Source organism: Cydia strobilella, chromosome 1, assembly GCF_947568885.1.
Source record: "Cydia strobilella chromosome 1, ilCydStro3.1, whole genome shotgun sequence".
Lineage (NCBI taxonomy): Eukaryota > Metazoa > Arthropoda > Insecta > Lepidoptera > Tortricidae > Cydia > Cydia strobilella.
Window position 1 is genome coordinate 27,879,194 of NC_086041.1, and position 26,987 is coordinate 27,906,180.

At 35.7% G+C, this 26,987-nt stretch overlaps 1 protein-coding gene across 1 annotated transcript in view; it reads left to right on the top strand.

Moving 5' to 3' along the window:
• The window catches only part of LOC134744033 (uncharacterized), a 46,620-nt gene extending 26,668 nt beyond the window's left edge, over window positions 1–19,952 (top strand). The window contains exons 3-8 of the mRNA XM_063677676.1: window positions 8,809–9,020; window positions 12,009–12,144; window positions 13,786–13,919; window positions 15,654–15,884; window positions 18,050–18,221; window positions 18,570–19,952. Of these exons, the coding sequence (XP_063533746.1) occupies window positions 8,809–9,020; window positions 12,009–12,144; window positions 13,786–13,919; window positions 15,654–15,884; window positions 18,050–18,221; window positions 18,570–18,733 (1,049 nt within the window). The 3' untranslated portion in view covers window positions 18,734–19,952. The remainder of the gene's footprint in view (window positions 1–8,808; window positions 9,021–12,008; window positions 12,145–13,785; window positions 13,920–15,653; window positions 15,885–18,049; window positions 18,222–18,569) is intronic.
• Window positions 19,953–26,987: the final 7,035 nt, after the last annotated feature.

Here is a 26,987-nt window from a genome sequence, read left to right on the forward strand (position 1 = left end):
TGAATTAGTTATACATCCATACAATTTTTAAACCGTGTTGTAGAACAGGGATTAGTAATTTATATTTGATATAAATTCTTGCAAAATCACTTCAGATTAGAAAAATAAATATGTCCGAGGGTCACACTACATGTTCCGACTTCCGTGACATTTCGAACTTGTAATTTTATAAGAATCACCCAGATGCATATTTCAGTTTTGAAGAAAAAAAACTTAGTTACGGTTAAGAATAATTTCCAATGCTTATCTAACTACAAGGTTGACATTATTTCCTTCGTTGCAGTTGTCGTAGCGAGAAGAGAGAATAAAAGATTTTCGAGTCAATCAGAACTAGATAGTTACTCATGAATGACAATGCCGATTCCGCCTTCATTATTACGAGAGAATAATTCAAAAGCTTATTAGAAGAGCTAACTCAATAATTGCATTCACTTATCAAACGGGACAGGCATACTGGCATAGTGACGTGCGTGGGCAGAAACGGGAAATAGCTAGCAAATGCCGTCAACGTTGGGACAGACACCCGCTTTTCATTAAGGACTTTTAACATTTTTAATACTTTCAATTTTTTAAACATGATCAAACGTCTTCAAATATTAAACTTCGCGTACTATGGTCTGGTGATGGGACTATGGTCAAGGTCGTTGCGGTAGCCTAGAGGTTCGCCTTGAATGCATAGAAAACATACATTAGCTACAATAACAAATATACGTGTTAATGAGACAAAAATACATGCCTTCACCGGATTTTTATATCCAGACCTAATACAACCAGTCACATTGTCGTAAACTACTGGGCTAAACGAATCTTCTGAACTCATGAAAGTTGCTCAAATTGTCGCTGCTTACAAATTAATATTTTTTTACGTAATGAGATTATTACTAACCATAACAACGAATGAACGACGCAATGAGGTGTGTTTCCGGTACAATAAAATCTACGCTGACTCACTGATTACCATGTGCTTAGCCACACACAGCTCCGCTTCGATTACGCAGGAAACACGCCCTCTTGAGGGAAGCCGAAAAAATATAACTATGCGTGTTGCGACCTACCTGGCAACCAATAATTTATGAATCCGCCGCCGCAGGGACTCAAATCACGTCCTACGAGCGAAGCTGGAAAAAAAAACTGAGGGCTGACGGTTTTCAGCTGGAGTAGGCGCGGAAGGAGAAAGGGCGGGAGTGGCGACTGGTGTCCACAAAAGTGCCCCAAACCCTACTCAAAATCCGAAGGGCTGACAGCAGAGGGTGCTGCCACAACAGAATCCGTACAGGCCATGGCAGGCAATTACATGCGATATCATATTTTTAAAGGGATTTTGCCAGTAAAAATTAAAGATACAATTTTATGATACTGAGAAAATAACACACACCAGCTTCCGATAAATATTTAGTAATTGCTCCATATATGACTACCCTTAGTTCCTTCCTTAATAAGTTGTGCGGGAGGCATGGTAATACTTATTTGTCTATGGTAATGTAAGATTCCCGAGGTACCTAGGCACATCACTAGCATAGCACGCGTGGAGGGACAAAGCTTGCAATATACGGACGTGTCAGTTGCACGGCAGCGACCGCGGACCATTGCGCGCGACCCCAATGCCGTGTGCGGAAGAAATGTATTACATTTTGTGTAATAGGGTTGTGATTAAACTTTTCTAGGTCTTTATAGGTATTAGAGGCAACAGTCTTTAGCAATAAAACCTTGTCTAATGTACTTGAATTTTTTTTTATGCTCGCAAACGAATCCACTGCAGTTTTATTGCAATTAGTGATAAAACGATATACAAAATGTAGGTACCTACAATAAGATGTTAACTACTCTGTCTATGCAATTTCCAATATTATACTGGACGTCCCTTTTAGTAAAGATATACACACACTTACATATACATATTATACAGGCTCTTACATATTTTTATGTAGGGGGATGTAGGTCAAATTTGCATACCTTTTTTTTAAATTGATTTTAGGCCCCAAAATGAACTCAAAATACCTGAATACAATATACTAAAAATACCCCGTTTCCCCCTACGTGGTAAATCTGAAAACTTTCTGGCACCGTAGCGTATATGCGTATATAGGAAGGCAAGTAAAAATAGAAAAACGATTTCTTTAGCCTAACCTTTTGATGTTTTAGTCGCCTTAAGAATAAACCTATTGAGGCGGAAAATGTGATTGCATAGTTGAAAGCCTTTGAATTGAGTACAGGGTAAAATCTAGAACGTGATCACAATTATCAAGAAGGGAATAGGGAATACAATACTAGTGGTGATACTTTGTTTCATGATTGTACGGTACTTATTTTATAAAAAAAGGAATTAAAGTAGTTTAAATGTAAACGATGGTTCATTACCATATTACCTATTCTCAAGAATACTTGCTAGGTCAATATTTCACGCTATATAACAAAGTGCTGACATCTTATAAATTACTTTCTTATACCTACAGAATGTGTCAAAAGTTAAAGGGTGCCCAACATACATAACAAGTTTTTTTAAAGATGAGGTGAGCGTGTCAAATTTTCGATGAAATTGTCTATCACGTGAACTTTATTATTACCACGTAGTAAGTAATTAGTTAGAAATCGAACCAGTTCGAAACTTTAATCCACCTTAACTTAAGAAAACTTATGACGATGCAACCCTCTGATACAACGAGGGGAGGTAAATTCCAATGCAATACAACGATGCGATAACTAAATATTACAACACTAGCTGTTGCCTACGACTACGTCCGCGTGTATTTATTTCCCGAAACACACTTTTTAACTCTATTAGTATAATTTTAGTGCTTTTGAAAATTCAGCCCGAATTTTCAAAAGCACTAAAATTACTTTTCGTACCTTCTAATATTTCCTCTTCCTAGTAAATTCAAGTCCCTACTCAAATCGTTCTCGTTACAATTACCCTATTAGGGGATGAATTTTCAAAAACGCTGAATTACTTTTCTCGTATTTTATGAATATGTCTTATAACGAAGTTTCAATTTCCTAACTTTTTAATATAATACTTGGTCCCCATACAAACTTTCATCCCCTTTTTAACCCTCTTAAGGGATTAATTTCCAAAAACGCTGAAATTACTTTACTTCTATTTTAATATAATACATTTTCACGAAATTTCAAGTTCCTAGCTGAAAATAAAACGCCATACAAAAGTTCAACCCCTTTTTAACCCTCTAAGGGGTAGAAGTTTCCAAAATCGCTTCTTATCTCTTGTACACTTTATAAATCCAACCTAGTGTGCAAATTTCAACTTTCTAGCTTCTGTAGTTTTGGCTCTGCGTTGATGAATCAGTCAGTCACCCAGGACACACGCATTTAACGATAATAACGATGAACCATACAGGCAGAACAGGCAGTTCCAATTCCAACCTGTATTAAGAATATTGAGATAGAAAGATTCACAAAATGTGTGACAGCCGGAAAAGGTTTTAGCTCCGCTCGGATCAACAAGTGAGCTTTCACTTCGTTTTCATTTTGGTCAGGCTGGCGCAATGAAATAAAAGGGGTATTAGCTGCACTGTGCCTGACATTTCTCACAATTTTTTAACGGCTTAGGTTCATATTTTACGGCACTGAAGTTTTAATTTGATTCCCGTATGCTGTGCTGTGGGTACCTATAAGGATGTCAGGTCCTTATTGTACTCTAAACTTTTTTTGGCACTATAACAGGACTATTTTTTAACAATCTTGTCAATAACTATATAACAAATACCTTTACAAGCATATTCCACTATTTTCAAAATGCATAACGGATGGTGGATGGAATTGACTGGAAAAATAGAGGTGGCGTTATTCACTATTCCTTCCAGAAGTAATAAATGATGGCACATTGGTAATATAAAATTCTATCAAGACACAAAAGCTAAGCCCTGATCTTAGCAAATAGTCTAACTTGTACGCAAGTACAAGAAAGAACAAACAAGTAGTCATGACACATTAAGCGGCCTTGTTCGTTTTCTAAACATCGTGATTTGGAAACCCTACGGATTGCGGTGGTTTGATCTTTGCCTGATAATTTATTAAGCGCACAATCTGGGTAAACGACTTCGGGATCAAAGATTTACAGTGTCACTTTGTTTTAGTAGATAAAATCGTTACCAAGTAGGTAGAACGTTAGTATAAGTACAATTTACTTATGGCGGCTGAAAATAAAATGGGGATAGCCAAAAAAAAACTTTTCCCCTCACTAGCTCGGAAAGCCGCCTATTATCCTTTAAAACAAGCGGGGAAAAACGCATTTTATCCACTAGTGGGGAAAGTAATTTGACCTTGGATGGAGCGTGTTTAAGTAGCTTGACAGATAACAAAACGTAAAACGCTCATGATAATGGTTCGTTCGATATTAATTATCCTTAAATAAATGGTTTGAGAATCTAATAAAAAATACCAAATTTAGCTTTATTTAATAATTTTAAGTCATAAACCTTAAAATTCCATAAGAAACGTTACATTTTATGTAATGATGTTAAATATAATTCTGAACGCACAAGTTGAGTCGATGCAATTTCAAAACGCATCGTTGACATTTCATACGTCAGAACAGAAATGTCAACATTGTCAACAAAATTTTTACTGTTCTTCTCACCGACTCACGTGAAAATCAGAATTTCTAGTGTTTTCTGTTATAATATCGTAAAAAAATTAGTGATTCCAGTGATGAAGATGATCTAACGCCTGTGGATGTTGCACTTTCCTCGCTATAGTGAGGGGAAAAGTTTTGTGTTACACACGGGTGCAAATGTATTTTACTTCTCGTGTGTTGAAACACTCGCTACGCTCAGGATTCTATTTTAGAACCACTCGCTTCGCTCGTGGTTCAACTATAGAATCCTTTCGCTTGCTCATGTTTCAATTCCACACTCGCGGGTAAAATACAACTTTGCACCCTTGTATAACAAATAACTATTGTTGTGTTCTTGGTCCACCCCGGCTGCCCGCTTATCCGAAAACTTTAAAGTCTGTATCTTGGTAATTTGGTAAGCATTTTGACATCGGTCCAGTCAGAATCAAATAGATATTGATTGCCAAACCGGCCCAAAAATACCGAATTACCGATATATTTGCCCACTTTGGCCTTCACCCTATATTTGTTGCTGACTGTACCTAATTATAGACATAGACATAGACATAATTTATTGGTAATAAGGTATTACAGGTCACAATTTTTTGTTACTTATTCTACACATCTTACATCTTTTAATTATATCACAAATAAATATATTTTTTTATTAAACAATTCAATATTACGCGTTACTATTCTTTATAATCTATAGGTATTATACATATTACACTATTGACTATTCTTTATAATCTATAAATTCTTTAAAATTATAAAAGCTTTATAGATCGTTATATTGTAACAATATTAAAAAGGAAAAATACAAGCAAAAAGTTTTCAACTTTACGTACTTACGTAAGTTAAGGGCAACTTGATTAACCGGGCAGTATAAATAATGACCGGTCATTATGAATTATGCCCAAGAGTGTCGGGCAAAGTGATAAATTTATTCCTTTGGCTGGTAACCTAAACCTACTTTTCTGTACGCAGTTCCTTTCTGTGTGGGGTTGCAGTTCTAACCAAACCTAAACCTACTTTTCTGTAAGTAGTTCCTCTCTGTGCGGGGTTGCAGTTCTTACCTAAACTAAACCTACCTACACTACAGCTCATCTGTTTCATTACATTGCCGAAGGTAGGGTGGTTATTATTCATACTGACCGGTCAAAGTGATTAACCATGCAGTTATAATTACATTTCCCACTTGATGCGGGCATTATGCATACAGACCGGTCATTGTTCATAGTGACCGGACTTATAAAGATGCCCCTAATACTAATATCTACATGGAAACTCTCAAGAACTATGCCGCACACCTAATAAACAAAAAATTCAAGAATAAAAATTAGATTATTAAAAAAAAACGAGGGCTCTGTGCCCGTAACAGAGCCCTCGGCGCGTGAATGCAACTCGCAGTTGACTTATTTTTTTTAAACACACATTTTAGTCAAGAATGTTTTTCGAACGTGTAAAAGAGCGAACATACAAAGTTTTATGTGAAACGTACAGTGAGGGGAGTAGGGGTTTCGGTGTCGGGTTTACAATAGCGGCGGATAAACTCCACTCCTTGTGCAAATAACGAATAAATACTATAATAAACATATAATAAGTGTAGTAGTTTGAGTCGAATACCTACATAAAAATAATTTGCGCAGGAACAATTTATAAAAACACATACGCAAACAGTGCAACAAATTAAAGTAATGCATGTATTATAAATAGCATTCTAGCACTTGGCATACCCTTCAAGTTTTTCATAAGACCTCGGTGAAAACTAGTTTTTTTAACTATGTAGACGATGCACATAACACAAAAAAGCTTGTTTTAAAGTTTTTTTCTATATATCTATATATTTTTTTTCAACCTCATCCATTTATAAAAAGTGTAATACCTACATATTATGTTTTGACTGCTTAATAGCGCCGGCCGAACAAACACATTCTGCTCACGTAAACATTGAGATAGAGGAACTTGACGCCAGACCAGAGCCCTTTAATTATTGTGTTTACTCTCACAGAACTAGATTAGGTTAAATATTGGTTTAGCTGAGAAGATTAGTTTAGCTTTATTTAGAAACGCTATATAAGACTGTAATTAAAACTCCTAGGTATAATATACAGTGTTGAATATTTACGCATGAAATGTGGCTCATTCTCCGGAGTTTAGAAAATTAGGAACGCTTTCTACTGAGCGAAAATATTGCATCAAATATCGCCTTAAGACCGCAGTTTTGATGAAACCGTTAAAGTGTAATGAGAAGCGACATTACCCGTTTTACGGCCCGTCGACATTTTTATTGAGCCAATTTGCGACGCGGAGCAACGATCATGATTGATTTTTAAATCTCAATTTCATAATATTGTGTGATTATTTTTTTGACACATGAATTTTGATTGTGCTCGTTTAACCCGTAGTAGTAAGTAGTCAGGATACTCCAATTTCACATTTTGATCCTGAACCATTGAGACTACAGTAGTTATACGCACTAGAACAACTATGGAGCATGTGGCGTTTGTTATATTACAGGTCTAGGTTAGTCTACTATATATTTGCTAGCCGCTGCTATGACTTAATTAAATGACTATAATAAGGAAATCTAGTTTTATTGTACAACGACGAACGGTTTTTGAAATACGCTGTTTTCTTTGAACTATGTGTTAACAAATTGAAGCATGTGCAATAATAACAATAGAGTAAACTCTATCCCGTAGATGTCACGGATGGAGACACGACCTTTTAATAAGAGGGCAAACAGAGTATTTACTTAGGTATGTTTGTAGATTTATTACGCCGAGCTATCGCAAAATTCTTTACCATTCTAGTTTTATCCTATAACAGACGTATTGAGATAAAGTTGAAATCGTAACGTAGGTTGGTGTTTGTTCTCTTTTTTTTAATTTTTTTGTATTCCAAAACAAGCATGAACGGCTACTTTTTCTGCTGTTGTAAAAATAGGTACGTATGAAAGTAATTAAGTTTAGTTTTATATAATTATGTTTAAGCTAGTTATAAGAAAAATTTCTACACCCCACCGGGGTCCATGTGAAACTTACATAATTTGTAACATCTATGTACATACCATGGTTTGCAATAAAGATTTACTTACTTACTTAGGCCGTTAGCCAATCTATTTTATTGAAAGTTTCGTGAAACCTAAAAATTAAATGGAAATAAAAGCTTCGTTTCATCTGGCCAGAGGCTTATCCTTATTTGTCCCGAAATTTATGTAAACACGTATTTCGGTATTACAATCAAAAAGTTGAAAGGCATCCCATTTGTTAGCAACCCTAGTTGGGAGCAAACACCGGCCGACACGTTCGGCTCGGATGTTAGAGGGACTATGTACACAGCTACAATGGGCTCCCTTCGGTCAAATTGTATACACACCCAACTAATCCACACTAACATAAACAAAGAGTACCTAAAGACCTACAAGTCATATATTTTCATAAACATCACTGAAACTAAATCTGTCTGCAACATAGACATACATAGGCAACACTGAAAGTTCTTAGAAAAGCTCAGTTAAATAGATATCATGTTGCAGCAGGAGACATATACTTTATGAAAATATTGCTCTTTATACATTTTTTTGGTATTTCATGAATTTCATATATAACCTCTAATGACCTGAAATCGCCATACAAAAAGGGCTTTGGGAGAATGAGCCGTGTGAATGCAAGCGAAAACTTATACACGTCATCAGAAAGAGTTAAAAAAGTGACGGCCTAATTACTACAGTTTTCTCTATTCTAGAAACTTTCCGTTTGCCCCTCGTATATTTCTTATTTGAATTGCTTGCTTTTTACAAAAATCGAGTCTTGTTACTAAATTATAATAGGCAGTGAAGCAGCATCCGTTACTCATATTCATTCCTGTCCCAAAATCCATCAATCAATGGCTTCAACAATGAAAGCACAAAAAGAAATAAAAAATATATTGTTAGTTTTGTAAATGCTACAGCCTTAACGAGGAAATCTACAAAGAACATGGCTGTTAAAAAATCTAAACTTCGTCTCGAGGCTACGTGAGCAATCAGTAATTGTGTAGCAGATAAAAACAAGATACAATAGGCACATATTACTTAAATTGCCTGGTAGGTACCTATATCAGAAAACTGTGAAATTGCAGAGCCTATAGGAAGTAACTTCTAACATGGAGAGAAAAACTGAGGTTTAGTAGTTATTGTTCCATTGTTTTATTACACAATTTAGAAGGAACATAATATTTGGCATATTGTCCAGGAAGCGGCCAGGCCACGGACGTGGAGGTGAAGCTGACGGCGCCGAAGTGGGTGGCGCGCGGCGGCTCGGCCACGCTGCGCTGTCTCCACCAGGTCCCGCCGCAGCTCCTCTACAAGGTGGAGTTCCTGCGCTCCGAGTCCAAGCTGCTCCAGTACGTCCGTGAGCGAGTGCCTCCATTCACTAACTACACGTTCCCTGGGGGGCGGTTGAATGTAAGTCATGTATACGTTTTTCAACTTGAATGCATGCACAGACCGTGTACATATTCAGTTAACATTTTAGCATGGAAACGCTATAATCTAAGCTAAACTAACGAAAATCAGAGAAGCATTCATTATTTTTATTATTTACATATATAAAACGTACTGCAAACCATATAACTTTAATTTGACAGTAGTTTCTATTAGTTTAAAACGTAATACCTACTTTTTAGCCAGGGTGTGCTAGGTGTCGAGATTTAGCACATTTAAAAGACCAGTTTCGAAAATTTTCACACAGCCAGCACTGAAGGCAAATTTCCCATTTTTTTATAAAAAGCGTTGTCGTAAAAACAACTTTTTGCTAAAAAGGGCCTTTGCCTAGTCTGGCGACGAAGCCGGGCGGGCAGACACCGTGGATGCATTTATAGCTATAGCTATCTATCCAATTTAATGAAAACTAGGAAAAAGTGCCAAATTGACAAGTGTCTTTTCTGAAAAGCCTCTATTCCGGGCATGTATAATAGGGTATTTGACTACTAGTCAAATCAGTTTCTTTTTTCGAACTGTCAAAACTTTACGGGGTTTAAAATAAAAATTGTGTCTAAAAATAACTGCTGTCTACGTTTCTCTATTAATCTTTTGGTGCTCTATATCATGCATGGTGTAAAATGATTTATTTTAAATACAGACAAATACCCTACTGTATGTTTCTTTGGATTCTAAGGCACCTAAAAATTTTAAACGGTTCTTGTTTTAAGATTAAACGAATATAATTGAATGTAGGTTGAAGTAGCAACACCTGCGCTGCAAAATTACTGATGCTTAAAATCTCTCATTCCCGACGCTGAAAATAGTTTCGCACTGCAAAATTCTAAAATGCTTAAGTAAGATCAATTAAGGCAATTAATTAATATCTACTAATTACCTGAGATATAACGTCGTACAAACGGTTAGATACCTAATTTTAACACGGTTTACTTTGCTGTTAACATGATATTGGGTCTGTTAAAACCATACGCGCTTGTTTCTTCAGGATATAGACACCCATATGTAACCTCACATTTTTCTTTGTAACAAAAAAAGTTATAGAATGTTTTTGCGAGCGACTAATAAAAGTAATTTGACAAAGTTTGTTGGAACTTGACCCAAATAACTGCTCAAACGCAAGAGAAGTAATGGAACTGAGGCTATAGATTTATTTAAGTTTTGTTCGGGAAGTAAAGTTAATGGGTCGGTATTGATTACACTAACGAAGTAGTTACTATAGGATAACCACAATAGGAACGCATTATTAAGACAGCACAGGCCACAACAGTGATCCTGTCCATAAAGATGTTTTTATTTTGGGTTTGAATCATGGTAGAGGCATTTTATTTATGTAACTATATTTATTTTAACCTAAAAATAAACAAATTAAAACGATTGTTCAGGGTTTTAGATATTTTACAGGACCCACTGTATATGTAAGAGTAATATAAGTGAGAGAGTGTATAATATAAGTAATAGACCGCGGGCCAGGAACAGATTTCCATGACCAATCGCCTCCCGGGCGAAAACTCGTATAGTGGTGGTTAACGGCTATGTATGATGAATCCTCGTGAACGTCAGCTCCCGCTCCGTTGGTGGGTTGAGGAATGGCAGCAAATAAAGTCTATAAAAAAATCTTTCGGTGGCTGCCATTCCTCAACCCACCAACGGAGCGGCAGCTGACGTTCACGAGGGTTCATCATACATAGCCGTTAACCGCTATACGAGTTTTCGCCCGGGAGGCGATGACTGACGAAATTTGCGTCTGGCTCGCGGTCCATAAGAGTTTCGTTGTCCAATAAGTACCAGTTAAGATTTTCTTAGCTTGCAAAATTATATACCTACTACTGCATTATACACAATTAATAATAATAAAACAATATTTAACAGTATTATATATTAGAGCGTATAATTTTGCGGCATACTTGCTAATTGTTGTTTAAAATCAGGCAACAGTTAAGTCGCTAATCACTTCCAGAGCTGCCAACTTTGCAACTTATTTTAGCTACATGTGCTTCCTACATACGATAATGTTGTACCTATATGTATATTTTATTAATTTTACCCTCTTTTACATTATCTTCTTCCACACGCACTTTATTAGCTTGTTTAATCTTATTAAGTTAAAGAAGTTCCTGTCTTGAGAGCATGTTGTTTGTACTTAAGTATAATTACAAAGTTAAGCATAATTATCCCGGCTGTGAAATTCATTATAATATCAGTTAAATTACCTAAATAGCTTTTGGTTCGTTTTACTCGGGGTATTTAGATGAAGTGAATTAATGCTAAACCTAATCCAGGTTTGGAAATCTTTATCTAATCCATTAGACTTACATACAACGAATGCCATCTGACTTAAACACAAAGGGAGAAAACTAGGTCTTATTGCGATAACCCAATACAATCCGGTTTGGTAACTGTTGAGTATCAAATGATATTTTGTACGTAAAATTAAAAAAAAAAAATTGGTATAATCCGGGGTGCGAACCTGCGACTTTCTCCATACATTGGTTGTGTTTCAAATGAGCTTAATATATTAGTGGATATTGTAACATGTATACTTACAGAAAAACATAACGTACAGTTACTAGAATTCATTTTTAACTCCTCTTATGTTAATCAAAATTTATTTTAACATTACGGACATACAGACAACATACGGACAACATCCGTACGGAAAGGACATTATAATAAGAACATTTTTATTTAATTCTAAGCTTGTGTAAGGACTAACTGATTGAAACAACGACATATTGGAGATGTTCTTTATTCATCAAGCGCTGTCCTACTCTAATATTATTGATTTTGTATATGTCTATCGTTATTACTCTTAAGTTGTTATTACATATCGATTGTCAGTATTATGGTTCGGCCTGGATATCGACTTTGCCCTTACACTTGTAACTGTGGAGTAGTACTTCGTTTTTTTATTTAAAAGGTAAATGAACCACCTGTTTTTGTTATTGTGAACAGATGTCACTATCGACGGAAGACTCAATCACCATCGAGAACTTGGACCCATCCGCCTCCGGCCTGTACTGGTGCGAGGTGTCCCTCGAGACGCCGATTTTCACGGCCGCGTCACCGCCCCACGAGCTGACTGTCGTCTGTGAGTGAAATATTATCAGGCTCGCTCAAAACGCAGACACTGAATACGAAATGAGCTCATTTGAATAAATACGAATGTGCTGTGTAGGCTAGCAACAAGTGCAACCCTTGATATGGGCTTGTAGATTTATTTACGATGGCAAATAGACATGTCCTTTATGGTTTGGCCTTTTTCAGTCATGATTTAACATAGCTATCTTAATACAGAATTTCATGAAATGTGAGTAAGTCCTCAATGGCACACTTGCCACGATTGCTTGCAACCGTCAATATAATTTTACCAACTATTTTTTATTGTCTTACACGAGCTTAAATAAGAAGTGCGATGCGAGACACGCTTTGGTAATTAAAAAACCGCTCTGATTACGTTCATTCGGGTGGTTTAGTGTAGGTATACTATACAGGTGAACTCATTGAACCCCAATAACACGATTGAAATTAACCATAGATTCCTATGCTTAAAATTAGTGGTAAGAATCGGATGTAACATACCTAAACGCGACGACAGTTTACGATAAATTCATTATTTTTTAAATGTTTGATACAAAAAATCTCTAGACATTGACCGGGATATGGACCGTGATTACCTTTTGCATTGTTTTCGAGCTCCCGATATTTCGACGCAGTTACATGCATCTTGTTCACGGGTAACCCAACCTGCGTCGAAATATCGGGAGCTCGAAAACAATACAAAAGTAAACGGTCCACGGTCAATATAAGTCTAGTGAAACTAACCGTAATCATCATTCAAAACTGTTAATCCTTATCAACCGAATGACGTACAGCGTTTGCTGTCAGTCATCAATTATTATTACGATAGCGTGACTTACAAAAGGTACCTACTAAACGAAGTAGAATTATTTTGTTGATTTGTTTCGAGTTGTTTGCGCTCACCTTGTGTACCTATGCCTAATAATTATATGAAACATAAAACCTAGGTTTTCCACAAAGTGCTTATCTAGTTCGCGTATTTTCTGCACGAAAAAGTAGAACTGCCTTAAGAGGGAAGTATACTACGTACTCGTCTATACAAAAAGAGAAAATATTTTTCATTCTCCATGATGTTTTAGTACGTTATTGACACAGTGAAAAACTGGGCTTATTACTAGTTAGGACTTATAGGTTTTCCTTTTTTCATAATTTGCAGCACAAAAAAAACATTTTTTTTTAAAAGCGAAACCTATAAACCTAGAATATATTATGCTGAAGCGATCGACATCAAAATCAAAGTGATTTGTTAAGTAATCTTAACGAAAACCGTTTTCTCCCGAAATGAAATTTCATAGAAAAAGTACCGTTATCGCAAAGCTATTCTTCCCTCCTAATAAATTTCAGAAAAGCTGCATGATACTCTCGTGCTCAAAGCACGTGTAATAAACTCAGCTTAACTGATTAAAAACGAGCGGTGTAACAGTTCATCATATATTATGCGCGAGTTTATATTTATACAGGCTCCAAGTTAGACCAAGTAGGACTTAAAAAGACTCGTTGAACGTGAATCTTGCTTGATAATGGACTTATAAATTCATTATATTTAAATTGTTCTGTCTCATATATGTCTTAATAAGTAGCGGTAACCAAAGACAATATTTATTAGATTACTAAGCATTTAATATATTTTAATAAAGACCGTTGTTAACAGATGCGCAGAAGCACCCGCCGATCATAAAGTTTGGGAAACCGGACGCGGTTGTGGGTGGACTGTTGCGGGCAAACTGCACTAGCGCGCCAGCGGCGCCCGCGCCGCGTCTCACTTGGTACATTGATAATGAGAAGGTAAACATACTTACATGCTGGACGTAGCAGGCGGGGACTGCTGCGAGCAAACAGCACCAGAAAATGGCTGCGATTGCATATCCCCCAGTACAGACATCGAGAAAAGTAAGCAGCTAATAAAACCCACACACACACTGCTACTTTTTGCAGCGATATATAGTCACGACTCGGGCTCTGAAAAGTAGCAAATACAGTAATTGAAATACATGCATGGTGTTGCGGTGCAATTGCGCGACTATCAAACGCGTGTTTGTATCGCTGGGAGTCAAATTCAATTTGATTTCTGTGCCACTTTGCACTTTGTTTCAGTAACAATAAATATGAAAGCCGCTAGGAATCAAGTTACTGTCACTGTGAGGTGTCAAAGTACAAAGTATAATAAATATCTATACAGTGTAATCTCGATAATCCGGCACTAAAATTGGGGCACAAATCATCATTTTAAGTCCTAATTTACTATGTGTGCTTACATTATCGCACTTTAATCTCTTTATAAATGGCTATGTTACAGATAACGACTAAAAAACACATCCTTATATTATGCAGATTTGCTCTAACTTCCAGTAATTCGAATTTTCTAGTAATCCGGCTCTCTAGTGTCAGCATTAGTACGGAACGAACAAAGGAAACCATCAACGCCCTCTATACGAGAGTAGGCCAAAGCTAGTGGCGCCATCTGATTGAGAATCAAATTTTCGTGATTTTTCGAGGCACGTTTTTTCCTTAGACTGTATCCATCTATTACGGAGTTATATCTATATCTTTGCTATTACCGAAAGAATATAATCTATTATTATTTTCAATTGCAGGATACAATTTGTAATAGATATTTTCTTTTAAATTACCAGTTAAATGTCATTCCCGGTTCTTATCCCTATCCCCCCCCCCCGTCCCTATTCGCCCCGTTTGGCAGTAGTTTTTTTTTTTCAATTTCAGTCAGCGTATTTCTGCTTGGATTTCCTTGCAGACATTTGTCTCTTTTATTCTATTTGCATTATGGAGTAGGGAATAATGTATGCCGCGGGCGCTAGGCGCGAGTCGGAAATTGACTATGTCACCTAGATTTTGGGACGAACATGGTATAACGTGGTTTAAGTAAGAATGAAAACTACTGTGTATAACTGTGTTTTGGTCAAAAGTCAAAACTATGAGCAAATTCTAACATCAATGTTTATGCAGGTAGGCACGCTAGAGATGTACCTAAGATCTTAAGAGTCCCCGGCAGGCTCGGCCAAATTACACCTTCCCATACAAACGTAGTTCCGCTCTCATTTTAAAACTACGTGTTGGATTGTAATGAAACTTTGCACATACAATGACGTGAGGCATATCTAGGTCTGTAATTAGTTTATATAGCTCCAGTTTATAAAACAACCGAAATAGAGCAAAAACAAGTTTTGTATGAAAAACTTAAATTCGCTGTATTTTTTTAACTATGGTATCTGAAGCTACATAAACTAATTACAGACATAGATATACCTTATCCTATTACAAGTAGAAAGTTTTAGAGCAATCTACTAGCTAGTCGTTTTAAAATGAGAGCGGAACTACGTTTGTATGAAGAACCGAGCTTGCCGGGGACCTTTAACCACCTTAGGAAAAATAATGTTGCTTTAGAATCCGAAAAATTCTTAAATACTACCACGGGTTTAATCTATTTGTTATGTAGTAACTTTAAGGTTAACGGTTAAGGGGAAAATTTGGGAACATTTCTGTAAGGTACCCTTTTTGTAGGTGGACGAAGAATCCGTTCGATACTTCTCCTACCGGGTATCCAGTTCCACTCGTACGAAAGGAGGAGGGGGCTACCGGCACAGAAAGCACCAGCACCGCTACATCGCACCGGAATTCAACTACACCGCAAAGTACTGGGCACTCGTGAGTGAGACCACCGCCGCGCCGGTGCTCAACCATACCAAGCACACTAAGTGCACGCTCAACGAACATAGCGAGGAAGCTGCGAAGGTGAGCATTGTACTGCATGCCAGACGAAGAATTCTTGCTTTTATACCACAATAGTGGGTAGCATACTCTGCAACTCAAGAGCTGAACGCGTTTTTTTACATATATACGATTAAGATGCTAATCGTTCACGCTCCGTAGCGTAGCGTAGTTATCTCTCTCTATCACTCTTCCATATTTGTGCGACAGAAACAGATGCGTTTCGTTCGCTACGGAGCGTTAACAATTGGCATCTTGTCTACGCACCCTGAGATGTCACACGTTTGTTACCGCCTGATTGTAAGCATACATTTCGCCTTATAGTCCCATAGAGCTGACAACAGTCCTATTTTCTTTGCCGGCCGTTCAATATGACTCACTGTATTTAATAGATTTAGGGTAAAATGCATAAGCTTCATATATTACCGACTTCCATAAAGAGAAAATTATTAGCTCTATGGTACTTTTTTGCTTGTTGCATAAAATATACATTACAGATTTGACGCTGGCATAAATTGTTATGTTACGATGTAAACTGATTTTTTTAAACATACGAAATTAATGTAAACAAAGGTGTGGCCATATTTTTTAGATTTTTTATATATTCTACTACAGAAATAATGACTAATGTTAATGCTTTTAGTTGTACTGGATTTTTTTCTATTACCCCATTTAGACCCTCGTGAATATTACAAATAGTAATAGTGTGTCATTAATAAATAGTTTTTGAATTAATTCATTTCTTATCTAAGGTAGTTTATTAGTTAGTAATTACAAGTTATAACACACATGTCATTCAAAATAAAACATTACAAAGATCTTAACCTAAACTAAAACCTAACAAACACAAAAACTATTCACAAAATGCGCCCCGCGCCCCTCCAGATGCAAAGGAGCCCATCACGCTCGCCGCGTTGCCACGTTGAACAGCGATTTCTTATCTTCTGTTGATTTCTTATCTACATTTATTTTTAAGTTTTTCTGCGAGCCCTTAATTTGAGAATCCCTGAATTGCCTGCAAGTGTCACTTTAACAGTGACAGTAGTTTGTTTACATTAATTCCGAGTGTTTAAAATTTCCAGTTTAGTTATAGGTTGTTATTTCTATATCATTTTAAAATTATTATTTTAGGTAGTGCCTCGTTGGTATCGTAATTTCTTTATCTTATTTTCTTCTTTTTGTCATATCACGATACTCAATCTCGGACTATCCTATTATCCGATCACTTTGAATGTTATATTACCTACACGCGTTCTGTTTCAATGAGATGCCATTTATTTGATAGCCTTAGTCTATCTTCCCCTCACAAAGGGACATCTTGACAAATTGCATATTTAAGTTACTCGCTTGTTTGGAGAGCCAGTAACTTGTTAATCTTTCAGTTTTGGAGTAAGTAGGTAACAATATGGATAACAAACAACTACGGTATACGTCCGAGTACTCGTCGCTGTCCATTACATGTCATTTTTAAACTTATGTCATTAGCAATAGTGGTGACTGTTGGGTGTCAACTATTGGGCATTAGCATGTCGAACACGGGGACATTTAGATTATTTATACTTTGTGGCGAAAAATGGGTTAGAATTTTCAGCTATTTCTAGCCTCGCAGACAGAGACATCTAAACTGAAAAAATATTTATAACCTACACACTATGCTAGCTCTCACTGCGAGATTGCTCTTAAAACGTCAATCTCGCCATTGATCTCCTTATCTTTGTTAATAAAAGTGATTTGAGTCATAGACAGAGCAAATTGACATGATAGGGTAATAATTTTATAGAAGTAGGTAATAAATAAATCTACGTCATAATATTTCGCCTGCAATAGCGCTTTTTACACAATAAGTATATATTTATCAGCATGTTAGATGTTGGATACCATCGACGTGAGAATTGTCAAGTACCTAGTTAAGTTAAAATATCTTCCGTGCACCGCATTAGTTACCTACCACGACTAACCGCACACGACCCGGGTTAGTTTGAATTGCTTTAATCAATCTTACCTTTGTGCTATTCATGTTCAAGTAATTGCGAATATTTCCTTTCTCGAATATTTCTCACATCTAAAGATGTCTCATAAAGTTTTGAATGTCTCAGGTTGAGATGGTTACATAGGTAAGGCAAATGTAAAACCGACAACTATCTCCACAAAATTTACCACGCCTGACTTTATTTTGTGTTATTTGTTAGATCCGCGAGCGTCCTCGCGTACCTCCGGCGATGCCGATCTCTCTGTGGGTGTCGGTGGCGGAGCTGCGCGCGCCGGCGCACGGCCGGCTGCAGCTCACGTGCACTGCCACTATCCCTGACAAAATCGGTCCGGACGAGCGTTACGCTGACATCAAGAAACAAACCGTTACTGGTGAGTATTCTGTGCTGTTTGGCAGAATTGAGAGCGATCCCAAATTTTATCAACGCCGATATTCATTGGTAGCTTACGTACACCACTACTATCCCCGATGAAATCAATCTGAGCGATGTAGTGATTTACTTAATTAACGCAAGAAAATTAAGGACTCAGAACAAAATCAAAACTTCGCTGCCTTCTTGCCTGCCATCGAATTAACTTCCCTATAAAATACAACACGTCATAAGATTTTCCGTTTTCCGATGTTTTCGATTTGTTATTATATGACTGTGTTTCCTGTTCATTGTTTTAAATTGTATGTTATCCTAACCAAAACAGCTAACATGTTCTTATTCTTCGCAGTTGCTGTGAATGAATTAAGTATAAAGAGGCCACATTCAGATTCAAGCCAAGGTAATTCAACGTCAACCTGCCTGCAGTATTATCCACCTCTTTGGTTCCTCAGTTGGAGTCTGCTAGTCAACCAATATTTCTCATCGTCATCCCTAGGAACTGTTGATTTTTAAAATCGCAAACATGAGTACCAATTTATAGTAATTTGTTTTATTCAAAGCGCAAGCTTTGGAACGGAGGCAATCATCTGCTCCGCGGTAGCGTGTAGCAAAATAATCTAAAGAACACAACACGTTCACTCGCAGCGCGAGCTACGAGCGTGACCGATAACATGGAAAAGCGCCTACGAACAAACCCGCATAGCGGGTCGCTGGTAGTGAGTGGGCTACGCGCTCGTGACGAATAAAATGGGTGACTCGCACTCGCAACCGTCGCACGATGTGGGTTGACATTTTTTTTTCGGTAATGTAGTTATTTTTTGTATGACAATATTAACTTTTAAGCCATATTTTTTTTATATTTACCGTCGTCTCACATTCAAGGTAAATGGTTGTCCTGTTAAGTTTTAGTTCCTATTCTGATTCAACAGTTGCCTACTTAATACACACGTTTTGCTTCTTTAATAATTGTTATCAAAATATTATAAGATTGAATCGTTGTTGTTTCTTAATACTTTTACGGCATTACGTAAGTGTCTATAGCTAAAATAGAGGTCATATTTTAGTATTAAATACATACCTAGTCAATTATTATTTTACCTGAGCTTCTTACAATGTAAGTCAATTATACGACTTTATACTTGATCTTATTCGTCTCCGACAGGGTTAACATAAAACACAACTTTAATAATACTTATAGCTCCTATCTATCCCCTAGATAAAACGCATTTTATGCCTTAGAATATTAGAATCATTCGTTTGTATTTCGCAACTAGGTAACATCAAAACCACAAAGGTTTTACCTACCAAATATATAAGCCTTCTATTGATACCATTGAAATTTTGGAAATTACTTAAACAGTTTTAAAATTTCCGTTAAACAAAATTAAACACACGGTTCTACCTACTAACTAGCATATACGACTGGCCAATGTTATTTTAATCTATTAACAGAATAATACTACACGTAATTTAAATAACATTATAGAAGCAATATTAATATCACCTATTAAATAAAACACAGTGATATTTAATTTATAATGAAGTTTGAAGTACTGAATGCTCATATGCATAATCTGGTTATATTCATGAACATTACGGTGGTTACCGCAAGCGTGTAACGATGCTAATGGGACCTCCAAATAATAATGCGACGGCACAAATCCATCATAATAAACTGATGTGAAAATATTTTTGGCTTGTAAGTAGGTAAAATCTGTTCTTTTTACTAGACGGTTTATAGCTTTGTTTTGGTCTGACCGTAAATGTCCTAAATAAAAAAATCCTAACACTTAAACAAATTATACATTAGATAGGTCTAATGTATAATTTGTTTAAGTGTTAGGATTTTTCTATTGTACCTAATTCTTTTCAATTTCTGATAATGATTGGTTCTACAAAATACATTTATTTGCATACTAAGGTCTTTGATCGGTTTGTATTTGAGAAATATAGCTATTATTATCATATAGGGTAAGTACATATACTTTTTGTTTTCTAAAATAAGACAATAAGGACATAGAACATTTAATGTTTGTCGCCATAAACTGCCAGGTTCTCTTGGATTAAAAGTATTTGTATAAAATCAAAGCCAAAGTATTGTACTTAACAACATAGCTAATACAATAGTTGCATACATGTATGAATAGTTGTTTCTATAAAATGCCCAAATTGTAATAACTGTTTGTTTTGTCCTGCATTATTTAATTAATTGTAAACAACACGAAAGGAAAAATATCTACTTACACTTTACTGCAAATTATTTTCTAGGTATTTAACTAATTTTAAAATTATCAATAAATTTATGATTACAAAAACAGAAAATAAAAGATCTCGATCTCTAATAATTCGACTTGCAGATAGGCAGAATAGGAACCGAATAAGCCTTGACTTTAGTCTCTATTTGCGTTCACAACTGTTACATAATCCGGCCACACACAGAGAAGAGAACACAGAACAGATTGCTTCTTTAGGGTTGTAAAGCTCTTAGATTTATCAAAAGTGTGTCCGATAATGGTGCCCAATAATTCATTTTATGTTATAAACTAACGTTATAAAATGTGAAATGATACTAACTGTATAACTATAAAAGTTTTATAATAAACTTCGTTAGATATTTAATATAAAAACTGCAAAATTTATTGTTACTGCTTTAAATGTTGTCAGATTTCCTTATTAAAAATAAATCGATACCCACTGTCGTTAAATAAACTAATTATGACAAATCTATTTCAGTACTTAAATATGTTTTTTATTTATTATAACGTGATCCTTTTTACAATTTTTTCTATAATTAAGGAGATACCTATGTTTCAATAGGTGGTCTATTAAAGTCAATACCTATATTAAAATATTTACTGAACTTATAATTATGTTTTGTAGGCTCGGCAAAAGCTAAATATACTTTAAACTGGAGGCACGCTAATTAAATTTATATTTAAAACAATTTACATTAAATTATAACCCACATGAAAATAAAATATGATATGAAATAAGTAATACGAACTATCAATGTTCCAAAGTTTGATTTTACTCTTGCCAAGCAACTTGAAAAACATAGGTCTTCAGAAACAACATAATGAGAGTTTCGTTATAATTTTTACCAATTTTGGAAATCAAAGTGCATCATTAATAATATCGTTTTCTGGAGAATCAGTATTATTACATCTTTTTGATTCTTTACCTTTTATAAGTACGTAATTTTCTTACATTTAGGTTGAAGTAATTAGTATAATGTGTTTTTATAGCCCATTTTATTTGTATAAAAAAACCTGCTGGTATCTAATGATTTGTATTTCTTGAATCTTTAACTTCATGACTTTTGTAAATATTTGCTTAGGTACTTATTCTCGCCATAAGTCATTAACAACTTCAGAATATTACGTGTTGGTAGGCAATTTAAAAGTGAGACAGTATTTTAAGAGTTCAATTATTATGTATAGTCTGTGTAATTCAGCAGAATATTTTCGATATGATTAGAATAAAACTGTGAAAACGGATTTATGTATGTTAAAGTAATCATATGTAATTGCCAAAGAAGGGTTTGACTTTAAACATGGCATTTTCAGAACTGGCTTTAGTTATGGTCAATTTAGGTAAACCGTGTCAAATTGAAAACAAATATAAACTAAAGCAAGATTATAGTATATGATCTGTACCTACTTTTATTGTGACCCGGTATTAAAACATTAACATTATTTACCTATCACTTATAATGTGTTAAGTAATTATTCAATTTATAGTAAGTTATAAGCAAGAAAATGCTTTGAACAAGTTTGAGAACAAACTTGTTCATAGATGGCAGCACCAGTCTCTCTCGCTACAACGTAAATCCGTAAGGAGTTCGTTTAAGAGGTGCAAGCGCGCACTCTTGCCCTTAGAGCTGGTCAAAGACGCCTAGTCTTACTAAGATGGCATATAGTCGAGAAATTCGGACGGGCACCGCCGTGGCGGGGTGGCCTAGGGGTTCATGGCGTTAGCCGCGATAGCTAAAGACGCCGGTTCAAATCCGGCCTTCACCACTGGAGGGCTTCGTCACTTTTTCTTTAATATATGACATCTATTACAGTTTTTAAAATGCTTTGAGTTTAAATTGATAGCCTTGTGAAAAGTCATTCTCGTCGATTGGTGTTCAAAGTCTTCCTGCAGCTCTTTACACTGACTATTGTAGAAATTTATTTGTTAGGCTAAAAGATGTGATATGTTAGGAAAATGTGTATATTTAACGCAAATCGACATATTTATTTTGAAAACATTGAGCTATTGTATGGATAAATTATATTCAAATTATATCATAATGTACGTAGATACTTTAGCCGTAATATTTAGAAACGACGTCAACAGGTAGTATTATCCATTTTTGGGTCCCGTTAAGTTAAAAAAAATTGTTACTTTTGGTACATATTCTTATAAAATATTCAATCCAATAACTAATTTTTGAAAATACTGTACGTAAAGTAACTTAATTTGATAGAGCAGATTTGTTATTTAACTAATATATTATTTTCAAAATATCAATGTTGAGATGGTTGTCATATTTTGAAAATACTTACTACCTATACTTACTTACATACAATTTATTTAAGTAAATAATGTTAAATAATAAATATTATGTCTTGATGTTGCCACACATATTCATCGCAGTTATGAAAATGGGACACCAAATATTTATTAAGAGCAAGATATTAAATTTAATGCCTGCTGAATGTTAATGTTACAATGCAAAAGACATCTAACTAGTTATACCAGTTTAATACTTGTCCTTAATAAATAATAAATTAAACATATTGTAACTAGCCCAAGCCAATTTAGGCAATTTCCGTTTAGCCATAATATTTGTTTTGGTGAGTCCTTTAATTGGGTACTGACTGTATACATTTTATTTACAAGATGGATGGACGTACAATGTAATTAAAATAAAAAGCTTATTATGACATGACGTTGTTTCTTTTTTAGGGTTCTGTATGCAAAGGGTAAAACGGGACCCTATTACTAAAACTCCGCTGTCCGTCTGTCTGTCCGTCTGTCCGGCTGTCCGTCTGTCAGGTTGTATCTCATGAACCGTGATAGCTAGACAGTTTTTACAGAAGATGTATTTTTGTTGCCGCTATAACAACAAATACTAAAAAGTACGGAGTAAAAGTACTCGCACTTGTCCGGTTTTTTAGTACTTATACCATGTTATCACATTCTAAATTAAGGACGTTCAGCACGAATAATTTTGTTCATTAACCCGTCTGTTCCTATCTCTATCGCACGTGCGAAGGTAATTATATTGGTGTCCCGTCTTATATGAAATCCAAGAAAATTTAATTATTATTTTTTAGATTTTTATTTAACTATTTCACATTATTTGAAAATATGATTTATAAGTCATTAAGTAGTAGTAATAAACATTATATATATATATGTTTTATGAATCTTTGTCAGCGTCAAAGTTCCGGCCATACTCGAGCCCGTAGGTCTGGCTCTGGCTAGGGACGATGGCAAGAGGCCTGACGGTATGACGTTGGTGCCTTGGAAGATGGGACACATATGGGTATAGATTGTAATAATGTAGTACGTCCCACAATAAAAATGGAAAAATATATTTAAATTTAGGTCGGTTTATGTACGAAACTCCTAGCTTAGCTTCCTAACTTTAAAAACTGAAGCTACAAAGCTTGAACGTATGGTTTCAAGACACTGATCATATGACCGATCCACATCCATGTCTCAAAGCTACTATTGCGATGTCTGTTGATGATATTCTCTTACCTAATTGTTAACCCCACGTATTCGTAAGCCGTAAATATCCGTGTAAGGAGTATTAACAGCTGACTTCATCGCCGTTAACGTGCAGCCCTTGGGAGCCTGATAACATGTGACACGGTTATATGTGACAGTCTCGCAGCACCTCGCATCGATCGTTCTATGTACTTATGAATAATTCAAGTGCTTCTCAACTCGGTTATCGTTCATATTTCGGCTCACAATAATGTTTCGCCTCATTCGGAAGGCAATAAATTGTATTTCAGATCAGGTGGTAATCGTATTTGTGAGTGATATTGAGTATTATTTCCCCGCTGATGCCTGTTTTGCTTTGTACCGGAGGCAACCAAACAAAGTAATTTTTATGTCTTGAATGCCTGACATTTTCATTCGTTGTCCAGTCGGTTAGGAAGCCACAGGCAATGATTAGGCCCTATAATTAGGAAGCTTCAACTGAAGGCATGTTTACAAAAACAACATAACTAACAATTTTTGCGGATTTGAGTTTTTGGTACCATAGCATTCGTCTAAGCAGGATCTACACGTAGAGCAAAAGATAGTGTCCAAAAATTTCCCCTAATTGTCCAAAATCAGTAAATCCACTAGTTAAGTAAGATAATATGTACCTCTCTGATACCAAACATAATTTCTATAGAAACTTGTTTTATTTTCTTACAAAAAGAACATAACTAACAAAATTTTACAAAAACAGCATAAGTGACGAACTTATTTTTCAGTTTTTTTCCAAAAATACTGGTCTTTGAAATGTGTAATCGTATTTTTCGGTACTATTGGCCACTTACTAAAATCACTGTAAATGTATGTCTAGTAGTGTAGTTATGTTGTTTTGTAAGCATGCCTTCAACTGTATAAAATAATAGATAGATTAAAAATTTGCGTAAACGTATTTAAAAATACAATTTTCAATGTAGGTATTCTGGTTATGCCCATAATGCGAGTTGAAGAGTATAATTTATTATAAATTTATAATTTTATGACGTGAATTAAATAAATCAAGTTAAGTAAGTTTTTAGGGAAAAGATATAAGTAGATCAGGGAAAATCGTACAGCAAGCTACAAATGTACATTGAATTGGTGACATTCCCGGTGAACCACTTCAGATTTTTTTGCCTCAATCCTTACGAGCGAGCTAAACTCCGCCTCAAATAGAGATAACTAATTACGATGCATGTAGGATTCTTTATGTTAATAATAAAAAGGATAAAATCTAGGTAATCAGACAAACAATAGGTAGTAAGGACAGTTTATTAGTTGTTTAGGCTAAGCTTCGCCTCTCCATAAAGATAACCAAGTAGGATGCATTTTGGATTCCTTATCTTAGTTTGGTAGTAGTTTAATTTTGTGTAAAAATAGTTTTATTCTAAACTAAGTATGTTTTCTAACCTCTGTTTTTACTAACCTGAAAGAGTGTGACATTGTCAAAGGCCTCTCCTCCTTCCCGCCTAACGGTATATACTTAGGTATGGGTATATATATATATATATATATATATATATATATTGTATATGTTTTTATACTAGTTTTATTATAAATATTATTAGTAATTAACTAATTTGAAACGATATTGTTTTATGAATTCAAAGGGTATTATTTTGACTAATCTTGAAAAATGTCGTCTGAGGAAAGCTCATTCCTTTGCGTGTGTATAAAATGATCCCTTAGAATCGTAAGCGGTGGCGTGGCTTACAAAACGTCATGTAAGTAGGTAGAGAGCACCCGTAATGGCATAAAAGGAAGAGAATCCAATAAAAGAGGTGTAACGTATTGAATATAATGTACATCATTTGTGATGGTTAATAAAAATCGTTATTTTATAGTCATCGGTACCTACTGAGTACTACGGTATAGGCCAATAGCTATAACCTCCCTCTGGTCGAAGATAATGGAGTCCATTATCAACTGCCAGCTTCTTCGGTGCCTAGAGGACCACCAGTTGCTTAGTGACCGACAAAATACGGTTTCCGTAGAGGCCGCTCGGCTGGTGATCTTCTAGTCTACCTGACACATCGTTGGGCATAGGCGATCGAGACAAAGGGTGAAGCATTGGCTGTTAATTTGGATATGGCGAAGGTCTTCGATCGCGTTTGGCACAAAACATTTCTTTCGAAACTACCGTCCGGCGACTTCCACCGCTGATCTTCTGATGAGACCATCAAGTGAAAAATAATTACGGAAGATAACAGACAAAAAAAAGAAACAAAAGAAAGAAACATAAAATAAGCAAAAAAACACACAGTTTATATACATTTATATACAAAGAAATACAACATGACACAAAGTCACAACAATTTTCTACAAGTTAAAGTAAAATTGCACGGATCAACCGATCGAACCTGTACATGCACCGGTCCGGTCGGATCATATCGTGGCGCGGCATCAAGCGTGCATAACTAGTGCCAGCAGAAGATACACGAAATTAAATTCAATGACAGAATTGACAAACATAATAAAGTTAATCTCATGTTTTATTAATCTCAATCCGTTTTTGATCATGAAAACCATAAAACAATGTTATAAAGTTGACTAATACATAAACAAAACAGCACCAAAGAAAACGAATAGAATCATATAATGACACACAGATAAAAGGATGGCGTGTCGAGAATGGTGTCGATTCCAATGCGGAAGGCATGCGGAAGGCACAAAAACGATGGGTAGGTAATAATAGTAATAGTCATGTCATGACTACATGTACCTCGTTTCCAATCTGCAGGCACCTGCAGGTTTCCTGGTTAAGCTGGTGATTGAGCAAATACTGTTTAAGCTTTGTCTTGAAATTATATATACTTTGCAGGTTTCTCACTGGTGGCGGAACATTAGTCCAGCAGCGTGACGCAGAATATTTAAAGCTTCCTCGGAAGGCGGCCGAGGCATGACGCGGCGTCAACAGATGAATCTCACAATCACGGCGATCGCGAAGCTTAATGGAAGATAGCTTCTTGAAGAGACATGCAGGAGTTTTATAGTTCAGTACGCCAAAGAGCAAACAAGCCAAGTG